The sequence below is a fragment of the Pogoniulus pusillus genome, chromosome 19, assembly GCF_015220805.1.
Source record: "Pogoniulus pusillus isolate bPogPus1 chromosome 19, bPogPus1.pri, whole genome shotgun sequence".
Lineage (NCBI taxonomy): Eukaryota > Metazoa > Chordata > Aves > Piciformes > Lybiidae > Pogoniulus > Pogoniulus pusillus.
In genome coordinates this window covers 18963035-18985476 of record NC_087282.1, presented here as the reverse complement: position 1 = coordinate 18985476, position 22442 = coordinate 18963035, and the positions used below count along the sequence as shown (strand labels likewise).

The 22442-nt window shown below is 40.2% G+C and overlaps 1 protein-coding gene across 2 annotated transcripts in view; it reads right to left on the bottom strand.

Moving 5' to 3' along the window:
* TBC1D8B (TBC1 domain family member 8B) overlaps positions 1 to 21668 on the bottom strand; it is a 33044-nt gene extending 11376 nt beyond the window's left edge. Inside the window, exons 1-12 of one of the 2 annotated variants that reach the window (XM_064159569.1) lie at positions 21471 to 21668; positions 15422 to 15532; positions 12921 to 13039; positions 12100 to 12325; positions 10962 to 11202; positions 9465 to 9672; positions 7740 to 7907; positions 6283 to 6432; positions 3271 to 3421; positions 1751 to 1965; positions 1224 to 1341; positions 284 to 569 (exon numbers count right to left, since the gene is read on the bottom strand). In XM_064159569.1, coding sequence (XP_064015639.1) covers positions 284 to 569; positions 1224 to 1341; positions 1751 to 1965; positions 3271 to 3421; positions 6283 to 6432; positions 7740 to 7907; positions 9465 to 9672; positions 10962 to 11202; positions 12100 to 12325; positions 12921 to 13039; positions 15422 to 15532; positions 21471 to 21600 — 2123 coding nt within the window. In that variant the 5' untranslated portion in view covers positions 21601 to 21668. The remainder of the gene's footprint in view (positions 1 to 283; positions 570 to 1223; positions 1342 to 1750; positions 1966 to 3270; positions 3422 to 6282; positions 6433 to 7739; positions 7908 to 9464; positions 9673 to 10961; positions 11203 to 12099; positions 12326 to 12920; positions 13040 to 15421; positions 15533 to 21470) is intronic. The other variant, XM_064159568.1, reaches the window with a different exon arrangement.
* Positions 21669 to 22442: the final 774 nt, after the last annotated feature.

Below are 22442 nucleotides of genomic sequence, written 5' to 3'. Positions count from 1 at the left end.
TCTAAAAGGATCCAGTAGGAAGGCTGATCAGTTTCTTCCCTAAGATCAAGGAGCTGATAGCTTCCTTTTTCTTGAGGAGAGGCAAACTACTGTCATTTTTAATACCAAGCTGGATGATGCTCTGAGCAACGTGGTCTAAGTGGAAGGTGTCCCTGCCCATGGCAGAGGGGTTGGAACTAGTTGATCTTCAAGGTCTCTTCCAACTCAAGTCGTTCTATGACTTACCTACTGGCAATTATAAAAGCTGCTACACAGCCTGTAGGAATCACAGTTACGCAGATACCTGTTAAGAATAGTGACTGCTTCTGCATCATCCTTGCAAGTCAGCAACTTCTCCATGTTGTATTCCAGCACTGCAAGACCCAGCTGCAAAATTGCCTTTATTCCATCATAGAAGAAGCAGTCCACCACATTGACTGCACTTTCAATAGGCAGCACGCTGATAAAAAGGGTAAGGAACCAGGAGAGAGAGACTGAGGAGAAAAAAGTCATGTCCATCATGTGGTCTGTCAACTGAGGCAGATGAACCCTGATGAGCTCCTCAAACACTGCCTGATCTACCAAGGCACCTGCAGGGAAAGGATAACAAAAAACCACCACCCAAATCTTAATACAGAGAGCACTGACCAGAAATAAAATCCCTGTCCTAATACAACTTTGTTCTTAAAGTAATCACAGCTCTGGCTTTGTCCTCTGTGCTGGAAGCTATCCACTCTGTGCATGGGTTTAGAGTCTTGCTGCATGCTGTAAAGTGTATTAGCACTTTCATGGGTGCATGGCTACTTCCAATGATCCCCCCTTGACAGTTAGCATATCTTCTCTGCATTGAGACAGAAACTTCACATTTATTTTTCTTTAAGCCCATACACCTGCAAGTACTCAGTAGGAGTTCAAAAGTTAAGTCTGGACCTGAAGTAACTCATTTTCCCTTTATTTTAGCTGACTGAGTTGCAAATAAGAAGCATGAATTACAGCTAATTCCAAACAAACAGTACAATAGTCTGAGTAGTTATGCCTCGAGTTCAGTATCCAAAAACCCTATTCCACTCTTGGGAAGGGGCAGTCTGGACATTCTCCATAGCTTCCACTTCTTCCGTCATGATAACAAACTAAGAACAACAGCTTCTCTGTGCTGTTCAGCTTTCAGCTCACTCCTTATATTTGTTCTTAATGAATGATCACTGATATTCAGTTCTAGACAGATTAAAAAGACAGGAGGTTACCAATGATCCGACGATTATAATAATCAGGTAACATCCTTTCACACACTGCAACCAGAAGCCAGAATGCTTCCTCCTCTTTGGCATACAGCAGAAGAACTGATGTCAAAATATTCATTGCCTGTAACAGTGAAACAGCATTTGCTGGGAATCATGTTGAAAACACAACTGTTGTCATTTATTAAATTTATATTCCTGAAAGCACTTTACAGCATGTTTTTAGAGCACCAGGATAACCTACAGCCACATCCAGGATAAGACTCTTCTCTCTGTATTAACTACAGAACACAGTATTGAAACTACATACAAATATTTTTTAAGTACTAAAAATCTAGTAAAAATGCAGAGGCATACATGAACTGAACATGACATCATTTGTCAGCAAACTCAAGTAGAAAGTAAAAACTCATGTTACTTAAGTGGGATGAAATAAGAAAAGTGAGCCACCGAACAAGAAACCATTGCGTATATATGTGATATGTGAGCTAATATTTAGACAACCAACACTAAGAGTATCAAAACTGCTGTACCTGACAATATCCAATCTGAGGATTCCTGTATGCATAAGCTGTAAGAACTCTCCTGAGTGCAGAAATTCCTGTGTCACTTTGAAAAGCAGGATGCTCAGGTAAGGAGCGACGTAGATCTCGTTCAATTTCGTCAGTAGCTAAAGTGCAGGTTCCTAAGGACTTTTCCACCAGCTCAGTGTAATAACCAGGGTTGGATGCCATGTCATTTACAGCACCTGCCAATTGCACAGTATCAGAACAACAGTGAAGTACCTCCTTGATTGTCTGTAATTTGTGTAAGAATTTTTGGTGACTACTGAGGTGCCTCATGAATCAACATGTTAATGCCATAATGTATCAGAGTAACTCCACTGAAATTACTCTGAAACGAAACCAGGAAAGTGAAATATAATAAGGCTTGGAAGAAATTGAAATAATTTTCCATTATGAAGTTGATGTTGACTTTTTCTGTTTCACTGGGGGAAGAAAGCTTCCTTTCACCTACAATTGCCTAGGTTTTCTGGCAGACATAGTAACTTCTGGTTTGTAGAGCTGGGAGCACATTACAAAAAATAGGCAAAGGACTGACAGTTACCTGCTTAATTCTGTAACTTTAATGTCAATGTCTTCCAAGACCCCTGTCTTGGATCGACCTTCTAACAGAAGTGTTAAGTGCCTGTGTAAACACTGCAAGAACACTAGCAAAGATATGTCAGTGTTCATGTGTCCTCAAAAAGAACTATCATACATAAAGCTGAATGAAGAATATAAAATGGGTTTGCTTTGATAAACAGATCCTCTGGCAGAGCAGAAAGGTTTGTTCAGGGGAACTCAGCAAGTAACTAACAGATAAGGTGGCTCCTCAAAATTTGCATTTCCTTTTCTGAATCTGACTCAGGCTTCCTGTATGACCCTTATCAAACCAGTGTTTCAGAGAACTGGAACAGGAAGCACACAGAGGTGTTGTAAAGCAGTATCTCAATTCCCTGGACCTCAAATTAGCTTAAGAGCTCTGGTGCACAGGTGTTATACAGAAGAAAGCCACAAAAGCACACTCAAAGCCTTGGCAAGAGATTCCATAGGTACAAGAAAGTCCCTAAGTCCTATACCTCTCATTCTTTAGGCTAAGCATATAGCAAAAGAGCTGTCAATAACGGTGCCCGAATTCTCTATCAGTAATACATTTTTGTGTGTGTACCTGGTAACACTATCTCAGAAAGTTTAAATGAGAACAATTAAAATCCAGTCCCACAAAAAGGCTTTTCTTTTCAGCAAGTGAAAAGGCTTTGCCAAAACTGATTGTCCCCAGCAACAGCACATACTGGTATCATTACTTTTCAGTGGAGTTTGCTGCAAAAGAAGCAGATGTAGGTTTTGTTTCAATCAATGCACAACAAAATCATGACAAAATTATCCTGTTCATCAATCTGAAGTGCCTTACTTCAGAAAGATTTGGGTAAATTGCCAGAGGTAAGAGCATTTTCTGTCAGACTGCATTCTGGCAGTAACTAGAAAATTCTCACAAAATGAATCAGTTCTACCTGAGAAGAGTAGCCAGAGCTCTCCTCTTAATGCCTCTGGGATCCCTCTTACAACCAGGTCTCGAGTCTTCTTTGTTCGAAACATACTGACACCATGGCCCCGTTCTGCAAAGAGGATGTTCCAAGACTGTTCCTTCATTTTTTCTTTCAACTATGAAAAGCAGAGGGCAAACGAGCATTAAGTACACTGCATTAAGTTCTTAGGTCTAAGAGAATAGAACCAAATTTTGCTCCGAGTTGTATTCACGCAAACCAGAAATAACAGCACTGGCATGCATATTGATATGTGAAATGAATGCTGATGCAAATCAGAGTGGCACATTGTGTAAGTCTGGCATAAAATGCAATCTCCTACATGTCCTACTAATCTTTAGAGTAAATTATTACAGGAATCACTACACCAGCTCAGACAGAAGGTAAATCTAATCCCATATCCCATCAAACAGCAAGTGCCACAAGGCAGTAAGGTCAAGCAAACATCTGCAACATCCTCCATCATCCTCCAGCAAACATAAGTACAGGGAGCTCCTCAGCAAAGGCAGTCTCTCTAAATTTAATAGCATACTGCAGACTTTTCCCTGAAAATTGCTTTTTGAACCCAAACAAACATGCCAATTTCTAAATGCACTTGAAGCCCCCCTTACTGCTCTACTAAAACAGGCAATCATTCCTGTTCACCTTTTTCAAGCCACTCCTAAGCTCCTTTCTTCCCACATGAGAATTCCAACCCATAAACAGCGATAACTGTATGCAAGTTGGATTTTCATTTTGAATTAAGTAATCACCACCTATTCATTATGGTTCTATTGTTCACTATTCTGCTAAACTTTTTTTTTAACACAGAATTGACAGGTAGACAGCCCTATTTGTTAACTTTAGATTGAATCATTTGCAGCTTTGGCACAAAAATACATAAATATCAAAAGACCACAAAGTACTATGGATTGAAAGGGAGTGAACAGTGATAAAGCTACATAGTGCAAGGTTCAACTGCACAGAAAAATTCTGCCATGAAGGTTCTCCTGAGGCATTAAAAAAATTCATTGACTGTACAGTGGATAAGAAAATGTAACATTTTATGTAATTACTACAGTAAAAAATTCAGAGGTACATAAAAACCTCCTCTTGTAAGATCCCTTTTCAACTATTTCCTTGTAAATATGTGTGTGTGTTTGCACGATACATACAAACAAACCTTGTTACTGTAACTTTGGGACAATTTGAAAATAATCCATTTTTTGTTCCTTTCTGATAAACACTGTAACATTTTCTTGGTACAGGGTAAATCAATAGAAGAAAAAAAAAAAAGATAACCTTAAATGAAAGCAGCAGAAAAGACAACCAGGAAAACCAGAGTGAAGAAAAGGTTCAGACTGCATGTGTGGTGGTAAGTTTCCCTGTACTAATTTGAGAGGTCTTACAAACTATGAGAAAAAGTATTTATTTGGCCATGATGGCACAAAGAAATCAAGCAAGTGATTCTCTGCAAACTCAACTCACTGTCACAGACACCTGCCTAGTCACTCTGATAAATTAACATATTTCAGATTTCAAGACATCTAGTAACTGTTCTTCACTTACAGCAATAAAAATGTGCTGTTACAGATGAAATAATACCCCCCAGAAACTCAAGAGGCAGAACAGGTTGCTTCCTCTTTCTTTTTTTTTTTAATTCATCATGCTTTGTTGCATTATGTTAGTTGACAGATTTGGAACAGAATGGCTAAAAATGCTGGAAAGCACAGAGGGGTGGCATGACATCAGCACCATTATTCTCCAACAGTTTCTCAATCTTTGCTCAGTTTATTTGCATGAGCTCCAAACAGCACTAGGAGAAAATCAGTGATCAGGAAGAAGACTTCATTCTGTACAGTTTGGATTAAGGAGGGAAATTATTAGCTGAAAATCACTTCTACTCATACAAGTTTTATATTTAATCAAATATTTATCAAGCAGATGGATGGGACACTTTTACAAACTGGCAATTTCTGTCAACAGAAGAAAACCATGTGTGCATGTGAACTTCAGGAAGACCAGCATCTAAGTAAAACCTGCTTCACAAACTGAAAACTGGCAAGAAAATCCCTACTCAGATAAAACAGATGTTACAAGCATTTTACCTGCAGAGTAGAAAGAGGCAGAGATAGCAGAAACAGTGAAACGGATCCTTTGTAAAGTACAAGATTACTAATAAATTATTGATTATTCACCTAAAATGCAATTCAATTTCTCTGAAGCAACTGATGGTGGGTGCTCCAGCTCATGCGAGACTCCAGGACCAAGACAGTGAATGTTGCCACTACATTTTCTGTGCATGCAACAGTAAGATTTAACATTGTTAAAGCAATTAAAGGTGCTGAGAAGTAGGTTTTGTCCATTTTTGTTGAACATACTCTAAAAGACAGAATTTAAAACTCTGAATTCTTTTTTCTCCTGCCCCAAAGATGTCTATTTTCTGATATTTCTAATATCTAAAATTTAATATCTTAATTTATCCAGTTCTGCTGAATTATTTATTTTTAAAATACATTCTTTCTGTTTTCTTGCACAAACTATAAAGAAGCAAAAATAGGAGGTTCTACTGCAAAAGCAATTAAAGAAACATTCTCCAGAGCATAACATTGTTAGACAGATGTGCAGAGGAATGAAACAAGTAAGAAACTAAATCAGTTTCTTGATAAGTTTATCCTTGCCTCCAAAGAGTTTGTAGTGACTTCGTCTCTTGTCTGAATTGTCAAGATACAACTACCACAAAATAAACAGCCCTGAGGGGTGGAAAAGGAGGAGGAGGAATCAGCTCCATGAAGATAAGACACATCATTAATAAACAGGATGAACAGGAAGTTGAATGGAAATATATAGAAGCATCCTCTGGACTCCAAATACAGAAAATGCAGTTTGCAGTTGGCAAAGCACCAGAGGAAGTTATCAGCCTTGCTAGAATACTTATGGAATATACTTCAGTCCTTTCCAGTTTAATTCCAAAAAACTGCTAGCCATTTTATCCCTTACCATTTTAGAGTCTAGATTCTCAGCATCCTGAGGATGGTAGACAGTCATCAGGGCTTCTGTACCAACAGTTTTGCTGTTATCTCTCTGAGCCATCTTTGATGATAGTCCATCCGAATCCTTTGGGCTGTCAGAGGCAGAACTAGCTGTAACCTTGAGAAAAAAATAAATACTAGCTCTAGTTATAAATGCCAAACAATCCTCCAAGAAGCAGCACTGATTTCAGAAACCATTTTGTTTCTGGGCCATCACTGTTTACTATTTTAAGCTTACTGGTACCAAATATTTGTTCCAAAATAAATTAAACAAATGCAGGCTCTGCACAGATGAGATTTCAGGAGGCTGCACCTGCAAAATATCTCTCTCTTCAGACTAAAACTTTATTATGAAAAGACAAATATTCATAATCAGAACTGTAGTAGATAGAGAGGCCTGACCATGCATCACCCACAAAGTCAAAAGAAGGCTCATTGAAATGGAGCCATACAGGAATGAAAATATTTCAGAATGAGCATTACCACCTCAATTATTTTTCAACAGCTGGTAGAAAGTAAGAGAATCCAAATCAGAATGTATTGACAGCAGCACCATTGATTAACACATTCTCTTTCATGTAAGCACAGTGCCACTTATTCTTCCACAAATTAAAACCAGAGGTACAGGATTTAGCATGCATGGTATGTGAAAATAATGCATATATAATCCAAAATAAGGCAATCCAAAGAAGGAATGCCTTTCAGCAGCAGATTTTACCACTCAGGTCTCCCAGGGCTCTGCTGTACCCTTATCAACTAAGCATTTCTGCTGATAACAAACTATCATGGTTTATTATTAATGTTTGCCTTTTAACCCCTAAGAGTCAAAATCTTAAGGTAGATATCTTGCCCATACACTGATTATTTTCCATCAAAAGGCATTTATTTGTACACTTCTCCACTCCTACAAGTGTTATTTTATAGGCTAATCCATCTGAGTCTATTTAAATGTTTTATCAGGGGAAAATCTTTGAGGAAGAGACACAGCATTAAGTAATACTTGTTAAGGATGCTTTCTCATTGCTTTCTTGATTCTCATGCATGAAACCACACACAGAGGTTTCCTCACCTCTAGAAACATCCTTACAATTGTTCCACTGAGTCAAATGTTCAGCTGATAAAAACCAACAGACCTAGACATAACTTTACTTCAGACTGGAGGACTTCTGTTTTAATGCGAAAGGTCTGATGGCAAGAGATGGGAACATGATTTTTTAGAAAGAGAGGAAAAAAAATACAGGCAACTTGGAAGTTAGATGTAGAACAGATATTGTGACCCATCTTGTGTCCAGATTCAAGTTTAAATATAAATGTATTGTTTTACACGGGAGAACATTTATAACAATATGTAACTTCTCAGTAAGGCTACACAACCTTATTCCCCAGGAAGGCGAGGTAAGAAATCAGAATTAGCAGAGCAGTTACCTCTGGATTTATGATGTGTTGTGGACTTGCAGTTGCATTGCATTTCACTCTGAGCTTGGCCACCAGCTGTTCAAAATCTCTAACTTCTGTGAAACGAAAAGCTGTTTTCCCTTTGGTACTTATGCTGACTCCTCTGTTGGCAGGATCTGCCTTATCCACCCCTGTGACCTGTGGAATCAAGGATACATAATTTAGGCAACAAATTTCACCAGTTTATTCCCAAAAGAGAAAACCTATTCAAAATACACACATACACAGAACAGTAGTATGAAGCACCACACAAACAGAATTAATAAGTCAGGTAACAAACTCACTACTTCAAAGCTTAGTGGTCTGAAGCTATTTAACACAAAGCATGAAATATTGCACAACAGATTTTCAACAGAGTACCAAAAATCTTTGAAAAGGTTTTCCCAGCTGTGAGTGCTGAGCTCCTTTGAAAACCTTGCCTCCTACCACCTGAAGCTGTTATTTTATTCTTACCGTGGAAAAGCAGACAAAACAGGGCTTTTACAAGTAATCAAAGGAAACAAGCTTCATAGGAGCAAATTTCCACAGAGAACACCCTTTCAAAGGCAGCTGTCATAACACATGACAGCTGGAGCTGATTTTAATTGCCATGATGGAATAGCTACAGATTACGACAGTTAACACACTTCAGTAATGCAATTGAGACAACCGTGAACAGCTAGACAGACTGTCACTGCTGATGCTTTTACACTGTTACAGACCACTGAAATTAATTAACTGCAGTACTGCAGAGCAACTAGCAAGGACCTACCAATCCACAGGAACAAATTTAGAGTCAGCTTCTTTAACACAGCCACCTCTTGTTTTTCACAGGCTTTAGAAGTCTCTATTGTTTGCAGGACTATTTACAGACAATCAAACAAATTGCTTTATCAAGGCAGGGAAGTCCAAGTGTATTACCGAAGTTAGTTATGCTCCCTCCGGTGTGTCGGATGTCTCACATCAGGCAGTGTGTACACAGAGTGTGCAGAGCCATTAAAGAACCTGGTTAATTTTTAGGCTATTGTAAAATATGTCTGGATATTGATTAAAAGCTTTTAACACTGGAAGACTGAAACGCAGCAATGGCCCAGATCACACAAAGAGAGGAATGGAGAAGGGTCTTCTTTTCCAGAATTTACTCCACACTCTAGCTATAGTACTCTATAGAAATATGAGTGTTGTGCCCTTTACACTATGGTCCTTGCTCAGGCTACCAGTTGTAGTATCACTGATACTTGTTCACTGATGACTGCCAATGGATTCTCCTATAGACTTTTGAACAGGGAGCACTGTCCAACTGCTGTCAAATTGCACTACTGAGCTAAGAAAAACACAAAGCAGCATGATTACTAATCTCCAAGATTCTATACCCTCTTCAATTTGTTATTTTTTGTCTTGGGACTCTCTCAGTAACTCAACTTCAAGAATTAGACATAGGCTTTGTCATTTAAAAGTATTTAAACATGTGAATTCTGCACCTAGCTACAGAAGTCAGAGTAAAGAGAAAGTGGAAGGAGGGTACAGGAAACAAAGCTTAAACATGAAAGCAGCTACATAAACCTAAATATGGAATTCCAATATGCAGTATCCAAGGTAGGGGGAGATGCATGACACCACATAAGCACATTTTAATGAAGCTGCTAAATCGGCATTGCTACACAAAGTGTAGCACAAAACTCGGTGCAACTGGCTCTGACTTGTAGTTTGTATTACCTCTCTTAATGGAATGATTACACTGCACAGGCTGCCATCTTGGCTAGCAAAGCAGATGTAGTTTTCTGAAATGCACATTTTCCCATGGGTGTTGTAATGACTGAAAGGAACCCATAAGAAGCACTCATGAACTTCTTTCAATGTCTCTTCTTTGGGTAGCCTGAAGAATGCACTAAATTGCTCACTGTGGGCACGGTTCTCTAGGCCTCTAGATTAAAAACAGACAAAAGCAGTGCAGGAGAGAAAAAAAGAAAAAAATTAAGTCAGTTTAAAATGTCTTTACACATACTAAAGTTAAAAATACCTTGGGAAAAGACAATAAAATATACTGCTCTCGTAATATATACACCCATTTAACATAATATTTAAACACTTCACTAAGCAAAAATAGATTCAAGCATGTTCTTACAAAGCAAAGAACTTTGCTGAATCAGGACTTAGAGGCAGTGCAGAAAAAAAACATACTAATAGCCTAATTTGCTGTCTCCACACCCAGTGGAAGAGTCTATCTAAACCTAAAACAAGTTTTGACATGACCGAAGGTCAATTCCTTATAGCACATGCTGTAAACACCTGCCATGAGCCAGTTCTTCACAGGTGACTGCAGCCAGAAATGTTTGGTTATAGAGCAACATCCCTCTCCAGCATTGCTGCCAAGGAACAGAATCTAAGCCAGGTTCAATTATCAATGTGCTATAACAATAAGTTGGTTTTTTTCTTAGATCAGGGGTGCATGTAGCTTTAAGTAGGAACACTTATGAGAAAAGTGGTTTGCAATAATTTCTGATTTTCAAACAAGTAACATTTTCCAACAAAGATTTAGTGTCTTTATGTGAATTTAGATTACCTAACAACAGATTTGCTTTTCCTCATTACTTTTCACAGTAAACATCCATGTCCACAGACAAAAAAATGACTATTTGAGTGAGAAAAAACATAAGAATTACTACAAGGAATAATCACACACCTTCCCTAAGAAGGCATGACCCTAACTGTCAGGTTACTTACACACACATCTCTCCAATAGCCTAAAATATTGTTGTAAATAAGGAAATCCATCTGCAAATGATTGATTTTAACACCTATCTCCATTGGCAAAAAGGCTATGTAATTATGATTCACACATGTCTATGAAAGCACTTATTCTTCACTTCATGCCTCCTTACCAGGTCTCTTTGAAGAGCTTGCAGCTCCATTTTTTATTTTCTAATCCTAAATCCTGCTAGAACTTATTATATTCAACCTACTATAAAACCTGCAGGTGAAGACCAGCTCTGAAGGTCTGAATCACTTCCTGCCCTCATATTTTTCTCTCTGCAAAGTAATGATATATGACAATGCCTCACATTGTTTTGGTCCCAAATTGTTATGACACGCTTGTTGAAGATAACTCCAGCTTTGCTGACACTTACTTATCTCCTTGAGACAAGAATTCTCTTCCCCTCTGCCTAAAAAGGTACTGGGCCCAGACCAGACAGGCCCTAAGTAATGTATTACCTCTTGGTGATCTGCAGGGGGTCATGAAGGACAGGGTCATTTTCAAACGTCTCCTTGTCAAAAAGTCTCCTAACAGCATAGTGTGCCAGCTGCTCCATGAGAAGGAACGTCTCACTGATGTGCAGAAACATGGAAAAATAGTGATCCTCCCCACGGGAGCACACATGAATGCTCTCTGTCAGAATCACATTGGAAGTCTTCTCAAGTTTTGATATTTCATCCCAGGAGATAATAAGTTTTACTGAAAACAAAAATATAAGTGGATGTGAGTCACTTCTCATTAACTGCTACCTTCATATTAAAAAAAGCAGTAGTCAACAGCACTAATAAAATATGATTAAGCAACAACACACTGGGAAAGGGCTACAAACTCACACACACCCCAGACACTCCTTTTATAATTTCTACAAAATAATTCCATTAGAAGATATTTTATAGAAATAAAACCATGAAATACAAGCTTACATCACCTCTTCTCTGCTCTCGTGTGAAACTGCAAATTGCACACAAATACCATCACATAAACTACCTTGCTCTAACTTTTCACCAGCAGGGCATCTTAAAGTCAGTCAATAACATGTTGGTATTCAGAGGAATTATGTCCCTTAGCTATGCATTTCCCAATACCAATTGAAATGAGCTTAGAAAGGATCCTAGTTTCTTTATGCTTTACAGTTTTCATATAAACACAGTTATAGATGACACTATTAGAGGCATTTGCTTGGGCACTTCGAGCTAATCTTACAGAGAATGAAGGAAGACATGCAATAATCACCAGTGTGCAGTGCACCCAGATAAATACTGGGTGAAGCCCACGTGAATAACTGTGATCCTCATGGGCTGAATATGTAACATGAACTAAAGATGACAGACAGCTTTTAGTCACAATCGACCATAACAGATCTGCCTTCTTTCTGAGGCTTATATAGAGGAAGAAAACCAATGGATGTTGAGTACTGAGTTACACAGATGTATTCATCTTCGTGAAGTATTTTATGTTTGCAGTATTTTCTATCCTGTGTTGGCACCTGTTCACATGGCAAAGTAGCTCCCTTGGGACGTAGGAAGAATAGTTCTAAATATGAAAGACAAACAATAAAATGTGAAAGGATTAGGCTTAAAATCAAGGTTTACTGACCTTCTGCTCCCAGCAGAAATGAGTAAAAGCTAAGGAAATTGGTACTAAGATAAAGCCATCCCTGACAAGGCACTCTGCCCTTCCAGTAACTGCATGAGTAATAGGTAACCAACTTCTCCTGCTCAGGCAATCCAAAACATTTTTCAAACTTCATAAGACCTTCACGAAACTTCTCAGGATCATCTTCTTTTACAAAAGAACCTTTTCCCTCCTCAGCAATCAAACCCTAAAATAAAACAACCAGTTATTATATATATGCTTTCATTTGGGTGGGTGTACATATATGCATCTAAATACATACAACTTTCCATCCTGTTGGGAGAATGCTAAGTTTTAGAACAGGAAGAACAGTGTGAGGATTAAAACACAAGACACAATTCTAATGTGGTATTTGAGGCTCATGCCCCAAGTTCCCCCATAACTTAGGCAAGACACATGTTCCCTCTTCTGAAGTATTTTCTTCAATTGCAAGAATTCCTGGGCTAAATATTTTAGCGTACACAAAGTAAACTGTTGCAACTTCACAAAAAAAATACTGCACGTTTCTCAGACATTATTAAAATTATTATGAAACACTTTATCAGCAGTTCTAGACCACTAGCTAAGGGCATGTGGTGTACCATTTACCAATAGTCAAATAACATTGCTGAAGTGTGGGAGAGATAAATAGGAACAATGCAGTGTGTTGAAGTTAACAGCCACAATCAGAAGTATGTAGCATTACAATGCTGCCTTTTGATATCCTAAAGAGGACCTATTAGTAGTGTACATTTAGAGGGTAAAATACCCTTTCCCAATTATGTCATGTGCCTGTTACTTACTCTTATCTTTCCCTGGACAAAGCTTGTGATATCTTCATTTGAATCAAATACTGATAAAGTTGTCATAACATTGTGTTCTAACCAGTCCCAGTGTTCTGTTATTTCTTCTCTGCTGGATCCTGATTGAAAGGGAAAGTTAGTATTACTTAAAATTAGAACAGACTTTAATTGTTTCACTGAAAACAATAATCAAGAGAATACTTTAGGAATTCCCAGTTCACAGAGCAATTTAGATAGTCAAGTCCAAATCACAAGTCTCAAATTTACTGTGCAACTCTTGTGTGCACTAAAAATTTATTTGGTGTACATAAAAAAAGTGCACTGCTGTGTTTTGTTTTTTAAGACTTTTAAGCAGCTATGTATGTTCTGCATTTACATCCAGAAGCACCTCAGCTTTGTCAACATTGCTAGCTCAGTGCTGAAGCCTCATTTGGACTGTTTTTACTGTAATGCCAAACAACATGATATTTTCATGCAGTTGTAGGTTTCTGAAAGAGGACAGAAGCATAGCTATACCTCATATGGAAAACATACACAAGAACTAACTCCTGATGCAAGAAAAAAAGGCTCATTGATCATACAAGCTGAGTGATCCTTGAAACCACATTTGGCACCACCAGAATTAGTCTTTTTTTTCCCATTTGGACCCTCTGGGACTCAAACTCACAGGAATAAGAGCTGTTTTCTTACATTTCATTGCATATGTGCAAAGGAAGAGCAACTTAACCCCCATTCTCAATAGCCACAAGAAACATAGAAACTACAAAGCAAGGTAAAATTCAGTGTTCCCAAAATACTGCATCTTCAAACACCTTAGAGAGAAGCCAACCTTGTTACTTTATTTACTTTATGCTACTTTTTAACCTAAGCTTCAGAAAGCTATCACCTACTACATGGTGAATGTCACTGTAAATTTATGGCAAAGAAAAACCTGTCTCACCTGAACTTTCCAGAAATAAATTTAGATTATTGGTTTCCTTGAAATACAAAAGAACACTCTTAGCCACTAGCTAGTTCTGTAATTAGAGAAATGTGGCAGGTCAGCTTCAAAATAATCATCACATTCTTTTTTGCAGAGTTACAAAGCAGGCAATTGGTAACAGGTAACAAGCGGAAAAGACACTAGAGAAACAAGAGGAGGAGGAGGAGGAGGAGTAGACAAGTAGAGGTTCAGTAAATACAACAAAGTCAGTTCCTTAAAGACAAGTGTCACCCCATCAGATGGTAGGAGACAGGGAAAGAGGGAAAAAAACAAATACACAGGTTTCAGTGGAGGGACCATAGAATAAAATTAATTGGCAGTTTCATCCTCTGCTGTCAGGCTTGCAGATATCAGTCAACATAATCACAGACTATCAACACCTCTAACCAAGAACACATCCTTAACTATTATTTTCCTCAGTTTACTTTGCAAAGCCTAATTAAACACCTTTCCATGGACTCCACCAAAACAATGTTGCCTTGGGAGTGAACAGAAGTTGTTCTAAATAAGGTTAAACAGACTGCATTACACAAGTGGATTTGCAACAACACTTTAAAAAATGTTATGAAGAGTAATTAACACAGCAACTAAATCACAAACTAATTACTTTTCTCAAACCACACACATAACCAATGATTTGAGTCACAGTGTGAGTCAGAGGCAAAGATATGACACAGTGGAGATGAAACTTTTTAGCAAATATTTAAATGAATTAGGAGCACTGTTTCAGATCTTTAATAATAGCAGGAACAAAATGGAGCATCTTCAATTTCCTCGCTTCGTGGAAGTAACAAACTGTTTTCTAACACAAAGGACAACTACATTATGTAGGCTTTTGTTGTAAAGTGTAATATTATGCAGAACAGAATTTGTATCAATTCAGTAATAAAGTGAAGATTATTTTCACAAGAGGTGACCTGGTGTCATCAGAATCTCCCTCAGCATACTTACTAAAGTACTTGATGGACTACTGTACAGGAGACTTATGAGAATCTGTGATCTTAAAGATCTCTTCCAAATGAAATGATCCTATGATTCTATGAGGAAGAATTCAGCTCCAACCCTAACTGAGAACTTGGCCCATTTTAACTACCAAACAAAGAGGAAACCATCAGCATAAGGAGCTCCTGTTACTCCTGCCTACAGTATACTGGGTACTCCCAAGGGTACTATCATCCTGAACTCGGTACTCTCATGCTGAACTGTGCCACATTATACTTGCAGCTTATAGAAGAAAAGATTGTGCTTCTGTTATTCTAAAAAACACCAAAGTCTTAGTACTTGAAGGACTACTGCAGAAGGCAGGCAATCTGAAGTTAAAGTATGAAGAGCCCATAGATACATTCAGAAAGTCTGGAATCACACAATACTGTCAATCACAGCTTGGCAAATGATTTTAAACTACTTAGCAGTCATAGGATGAATTATGATGAGAGAGGATTAACCCAAACAATGGATCCCATACTTCGTTCTTTCATTTTTCCCTTTACAAACTCAGCTTCCAAATCATGGTACATACCACATGCAATGGACCAGTAGACTTGGGAGTCTGGTGTCTGATGCAGGATGCGAAATGGGGCAACTTTCGACGTAGAATCCAACACCGCATCTAATGTTCCCACAAGAAGACCTGTTGTGTTCAAGAAAATGTAGACAGCATAGTGAAGCTATGGCTTTGAAATGTCCATTCCTTTCTGATTCCCTTCTTAGTGAAGAGAAATGCTTATAAATAAGTCCAAGTAAGGACTAATGAATTCTGAGAAAATCAACACAAATCAGTAAAGCAAAAAAGGCTCCCAGAGGAATCCTCCTGGGAGGTGATGATATTTTGATCCAGTGAAAGCCATTATAAACACAAAACGAGGGTGAGGAAGTTTTTTCCTCCTTGGAAGCTATAGGAGTAAACCAGAGGACAACCTGAAAGACAATGTGGTGGTTCCCAGCCTTCGACAATCACAAGCAATAATTAAACTACCACTTAATTAGTCATTTACTGTCATTCTGGTTTCCAGTTACAGGAAACAGCTCTTAGCAGACTGTAATTCTGTTACATCTGATATTTATGAAAATCCCAGCCTTTTTCCATGAGAACACGATGCTGTACTTCCTGTATATAGAAAACTCTTACAGAGGAACTGTAAAGTATAAGACAAGACTACCATAAAAAAAAAAAAAGAGACGCAATCATCCAAAGAGATGTTGCAAAGTCTGTTCCACAAGCCTGCTGAGATCATGGATGCAAGGAATTCATTCCCCTCAAAATATAATTAATGTAGAGGACAATTTATCACTTACAGCACCTCCAAGTACCCTTCTGTGTTTAATGGAAAATAATCTTTTGATTCAGGTTTTTAATATTCCATAAAAGCATTATATGTATTCCTCAAAAGTAATTTCAGCATTTTTAGGTTGGCTCCTGGTACTTTTTGTTCCACAAAAAAAAAAAAACAACTGTGAAAGAATCCCAGAAAGCAAGGCAAGACAAAATTGAGAAGTCTAGACAATCATCCTCAGAACATGGTTTTCCTAAAGATACACCTTCAGAATCAGAATGACAGAACACTGGAAGAGACCTCAAAGACCATCCAGCCCAAATTCAGCATAAAGCCTGTGTCACTGTGGCTACTCATGATACAGAATGCTTTTGCTTCTCTTCAAAAAAACAGAAGTAAATAACAATTGAAAAAAGATTAAACAAAATTCCAAAAAACCCAGTACATTGCATCAATCAAAAATGTTATCTTGTCTTGCCTGCAGTTCACAGCCTGTAATTTACTGCTGGAAAATAGAGTTTTTGGGTATGTTCTAACTGAAGTCAGACATTGAATAGATCACAACATTTATGGCTGTGTAAAGAGCTCTGCCTTACTGAATGAGTCATAACTGGGCTGATCTCAAAATTGGATTTGATTCAGCAAATGTTTCATTATTTCATTCACAATTCTCCTAATGCCATTTTTGTTATGATATACAGTAAGACATTAGTCACTATTTATAAGGTTGATGAAACTGCTCAGCTTAAGAGAATGAGCAATAGAACCTGGTTGATTCTGTGATTACAACAGTCCTCTCAAAAGCAGTACTCCTCAAAATGCCCTTAGTCTCTGAATATTTGATTTAAAACATGTGAATGACAAATTTGTCAATAACACCCTTTTTTCTACTTCTTCAAAACTCTCTTTTTGCTTAATTTTATTTCCCAAGTGAACTTGATGACATGACTAAGAAACCTCAGTTTAATGGAATACTGAGTATGAGCTGAATAGCAAATGTTCTAAAGCCAGCTGAGACATAAAACAGGTGAAAAAATATTTCAGCTCTATTTACAATAACTCAAGTATATTATGGTCAGTGGTTTTGACTCAGGTAACACAATGGTAACTCATTAAACTAAGGTGTGTATCCAAGCCCTTGTGTAGAACTATCTAGGGCAATACAGATAACCTTGAAATAAGAGAAACAGAAGCACAACTGACAGAAGGTATTCAGTCTCCTCAGTAGGTGCAGAGAAAGGCATTGCAAATATCACAGCTCCTCCTTACCTTTGCTTCTGTTGTGGTGGAGGGTTACAAAGCCCTCTTGCAAAGCCCTCATTTATACAGAATTGTGGCTCGAAGGACCATCAATCGAGGAGTTAAAACTCCTCTGTGACACTGTACAACTGCATAACATGAACTGGGAAGAGTGTGGTGGTCATTTTCCCACCTGTCATTCCCAAATGTAAATATGCTGTTGTTTATATCACAAATACATGCACAGCAAAATAATCTTTGCTACTGATGTTGAAAATAATGAGCAGAGATAGTTTCAGATCTTTATTAACCACCACTTTTTCCTTCTGATTCCTTCCAAGTTGAGGATCCAGAGCAAGCAAGCCAAATCAGACACACAACATACTAAAACACCAGTCAATATCAATTATTTCTGCATTTTACTAATCTGTATTTAGGAATGTCACAGCACCTTTGAGTTTTGAAAGCAAGCATTTTCTTTGCTACATACTGCTTTGCTACAAAGCAAGTGTTCTCTCCTACATGAGAGGAATAGATTTTCTCTGTTCAAAGATCACAGAAGTGTTTTTTTTTTTAATTGGACAACTACAAAATTCTGTTTGTGACAAGGTTCTTGCTGCTGATATCCACTTCTTGATAATACTTGGATATCACTCCTTTTGACAGATAGCAGAAAAGGAAAATTTCCCCGGAGCACACATCCAAGCCTAGCTTTGTCTCCCCTTCCACCAGACCCTTATGCCTCTGAACCAGGTAACAACTGCAACATGCTACGTCTTTTAAAAAGCAGGAACATGAGCAGGGCCTTCTACGGGTTCAGGGTGACAGTAACTGTTGCAGGGAATCCACAACTCAGAGAGCTCAGGGCTTTTCCCTACCTTTTTGAGCACTGCACCTTCCCTCCCACACCTCTTTCCAAGCAGGGAAGTACAGTTCCAATCATTGATATTTTTTTCCTCCACACACAGTGACACTTTGCTTAAATTTCTCAGGCAGAAAGAGGCAAACTGAAGTAATGAAAGCAGAAAACATAACTAGTTTGTTCACAGTTCAGAGAAAGACTGGCATTTTATGACACCTAATACTCTTCTTACAACCCCTGGAATACTAATTTCCTAATTAGGGTCCTATCCAAACAATAACCAAAGCAATGTTTTTGTGACCAACGTGCATCTCACTAGACACAGGTTACAGCACATACATTCACAACATGGGTTTTGTGTTATCATAACTGTACTATTGCCCGTGGGCCATTTGCATTTTGTTTAACTATATTCTTATCAATACACTCTAGAAAACCTGAGCAGCCCTTCCATAGCAGCTCTGCAGAAGACAGAACCACCAGAGGACAACAGTCACACATACAACAACATACTTTTGGGACTGTCTGTTGCACACAGAATTACCAGGTGTAGAACTGGTCAAACAGGTTACAGGATCTGTATCCTGAGGTGAGGTCTATGAAAAGAATGAGCCATAAAGCTAAGCAGGCACGTATCTGCAGGGAGAGAGTCAAGGCTAAGGAAAACTAGCACATGATATTTCTGTCCATTTTTGCCCACTGTAGCCAGGTATGTGTGGCCACAAGCCATAGGAGCTAACTGTATCATCTACAGATCACAAACTGGTCATGCTGGTCTTTAAAGAAGCTCATGCAATTGAACCTAATTGTGGCCTTCTTTCTAAACCTAGGACAGCACCAGAATTCACAGCCTTCCTCCAGGGCATCTGCAGACATCTCTTTCTCCTTGCCCTGTACCTTCTTGAGCTATTGGCTGCTTCCTCAAAACTCACATCTCCCCTTCTTGAAGTCTGCTTTGCCAAGTGTACTCCCATATTCTTGAGAATCCTTTGCTAGTGCTTTCTCAGCTAGTTCCCTTTATTGTTATTGGAACCCTGTCCATCTTTCTTCCCACTCCTACCTTGAAGCACTGTCCTTTTCTTCCTTCAAGCCTTGCACTGCTACCTGCCTCTTTTATTCCTAGCTTGCTAATCCCTCAGTGCTGCCAGTCACCTCTAGTCCTGTCTCACCAGCTGAAAAATGCCGTTCAGAACAAGATTTTACTTGGCACGTTTGCAGTGACCTCATAAAACAAAAAACAGTTTGTTGCTGTGGGATTTTTTTTCTAAAGTAAGGGCTTCTTTTCTTCTGTGACACATAGCAATATGAAATTAAAATCAAACACAGCAATTTATGCTAGCTTTCATCTAAAAGGTTTGAGTATTTTCAATTCTGCAAGCACAAATCCAACTACATTTTTTACTCTTTCCTTGTTAATCTTTCCTCATCAGACATTTGATTCATTAACACGTCAGTCTTTTTGTTTCTGGCTGGTGAAAAACATTAACTAGCACAGATGAAATGTGTACAAACCATTACGAGAAAAGCTACAGAAATAAACCACACAAATGCAAATGCCACATTAAAAAAAAAAAGTAAACTATAAGAACTATTCCATTCAAGTGTTTTTCCATGCTGTCAGATGCCATCAAGGGCAAAAGACTGGTAATAGAAGCTTCACCTTCAACAAAAAACAAAGGGCACTGGGAGGCCCCAGCTGCCTGCCCAGCTGTAAACCCATGAGGCTATTTTTAAATGAACAATTCTAGCTCTTAGAATTTTCCTTTAGTCACAGCTCATAAATGAATTCTATCACAAAGAAAGACAACTTTCATACTGACTCACCTTCCTGAGCTTCCAAGGCCAACAGAGAAGAGAATGGCCCATCTAGTCTGATAACCACAAGACTTCCACAGTTGCAGAATATTACCCATGGTTTTAAGCCAAAGCTTAACATTAATCTATCGATCTCCTTATGATATCCATAGAGGAGAATCTGAGATTTTGTAATTATCTCTGCTCACGTTTTTCGTGCACCCTGCAAGTGGTACAGATGCCAATGAAGATGCTCCAACTCCAGCTATGATGGCAGTTTCTCCATCTGCCATTCATTAGGTGAAAGTTTGGATTTTGTTATTTTGTCTGGTAGAAGGAATGTTTCAGCAGACAACATTGACTCAGGTTGAATATGATTTGCTTTATGATGACACGATCAGAAAGAGCCTAGAAAACCCAGGGTGATGCAACTCACACAAAACACCCAGTCAGAAACAACTTTACTCTGCTTCCCTGTATCTTTTCTACCTGCCAGCATCAACGACAGATGCCACTGGACTATGAAGGAGCCAATCAAGTCTGATTAGCTACTACCACAACTGAGGTCTCAGTGGTAGCTAGGGTCCCTACAGTGTGCAATGCTACAGACAGCAACTGAAAAAAAGAAACTCAGATCCATACCTTAAAGTTCTAATAAAATAGAGTTTATTATACGGTGGCCAATGCCCCATCACTCTCCTGAACCACTCGGATCATAGGCTTGTTTTTAAAATGAGTGATCAGAAATACCAAAACATGAGCTGCTCACTTCAGGCGGCCTCAGACGCATGCAGGAAAAGAGATCTGTAAATGAGCACCTTGCCAAAGCAAACCAGATCCGTCGTTTCTTCTGACGTCTCCTCTTCCAATAAGCTGCAAATCTAACTGCCAGCGTGTCCGCTGCAGGAGCAAAGGGCTCCTACGCTAGTACCAAGGATTGGGTTACGCTGGCTTCAGCTCTACCTACCCACCACGGGTGGGGACTGCCCCAGAGAAGCCCGCAGCCCCCAGCACCGCCGGGATGCACATCCCCACTGCCTCCCCGGTACCCGGGACCGTGCCATCGCGGACACCGGCAGGCCCCGTCCCACACGGAGCGTGCCGGAACTCCATCAGACCTTCCCTTTCAAGGGGGTGTTTTCTGAAATGCCTCCATCAGGCAAGGAAAAGAAGGAAAAAACGAACCACATGAGAAGCCCCATGAAGGTCAAGGGCTCCAGAAATCGACAAAGCCACCCCTCCTCCCTGACCCTCGTTATTACGAGGGTCCCAGGACAGGCAAACTGCCACTTTCCTCTTCCAGCCCTCCCACTGGCCGCTGATGGACCGGATCCCAGGCGGTCCCGCCTCACCGCCGAGCCGAGGGGGGACCCTGCCCCGGCCCCCGGGGAGGGCAGTACCTGCCAGCCCGCCTCCGCCCTCCTCGCCGTAGCCCCGCCGCCTCTGCAGCACGAAGTACTGGTTGGAGCGCTCCTGCACCCACAGCTTGAGGGCATTTTTCAGCAGCACCTCCTCAGGCTTCAGCCACATCGCCGCGGCCCCCTCACTCTCCGCTGCCGCCACCGCCCATACCGCCGCGCCGCCCGGCTCCCGCTCCCACGCACACAGCCCCGCTGCCAGAGGCCGGGCGGAGAAGGTGGGGGGGAGGCGGACACGCTGCTGCCCCGGAGCGTGCTGGGAGCTGTAGTCCCCGGGGCCCGCTGGACGCGCAGCGCCGTGGCCTTAGGACTACGGCTCCCGTCACGCCCTGCGCGGCCATCCGCGCCTCGGGCTGTGTTGCAGCCGTCTGCCTGCCCGACTGCCCGGGGCAGCCGTTGGCAGAGTCTGGAGGTGCGCTCACGGCCTCGCAGAGCTTGCACTACCCGGGATTTACCGTTCGTTCTGCCCCACATGGAGGGAGCGAGACGCTTCATAACGCTCCGAGCGCCCGGCACCTCTCCTGCCCTTGGCCGGGAGCTGTCGGGCCCCAGCCTTGCTGTTCTTAGGCAAGGCCGCAGCAGGTTTGGACCTTCAACATACGTCTCAAACGCCTTCGCCGAGCGGATTTTTTAGCCTCTGAGAAGGACAGAAATCCCTTTTTTCAGTTTTGGGCAAACGTTTCCTTTCAGCCCAGAAGATGGACAGACCTCACCAGAGACGTTTGCCTTTACGTTTGTTTTCCTGTCAATGCTAAGCCTTAGGCTGCTGCAGGTGACTGAGGCACTGAGAAAAGAGGGGAAACCTGCCACAGGGGAGTGGGCCACGACTGTCACCTGCACCCCAGGTACAGTACCCACGTATACTGCCTGACTAGTCATAGGCCCTACTGGGAGCACAGGAGCAGCCCCACCAGCTACAGCAGATGTGATCAGTGTTGCCTGTTTGCATTTCAC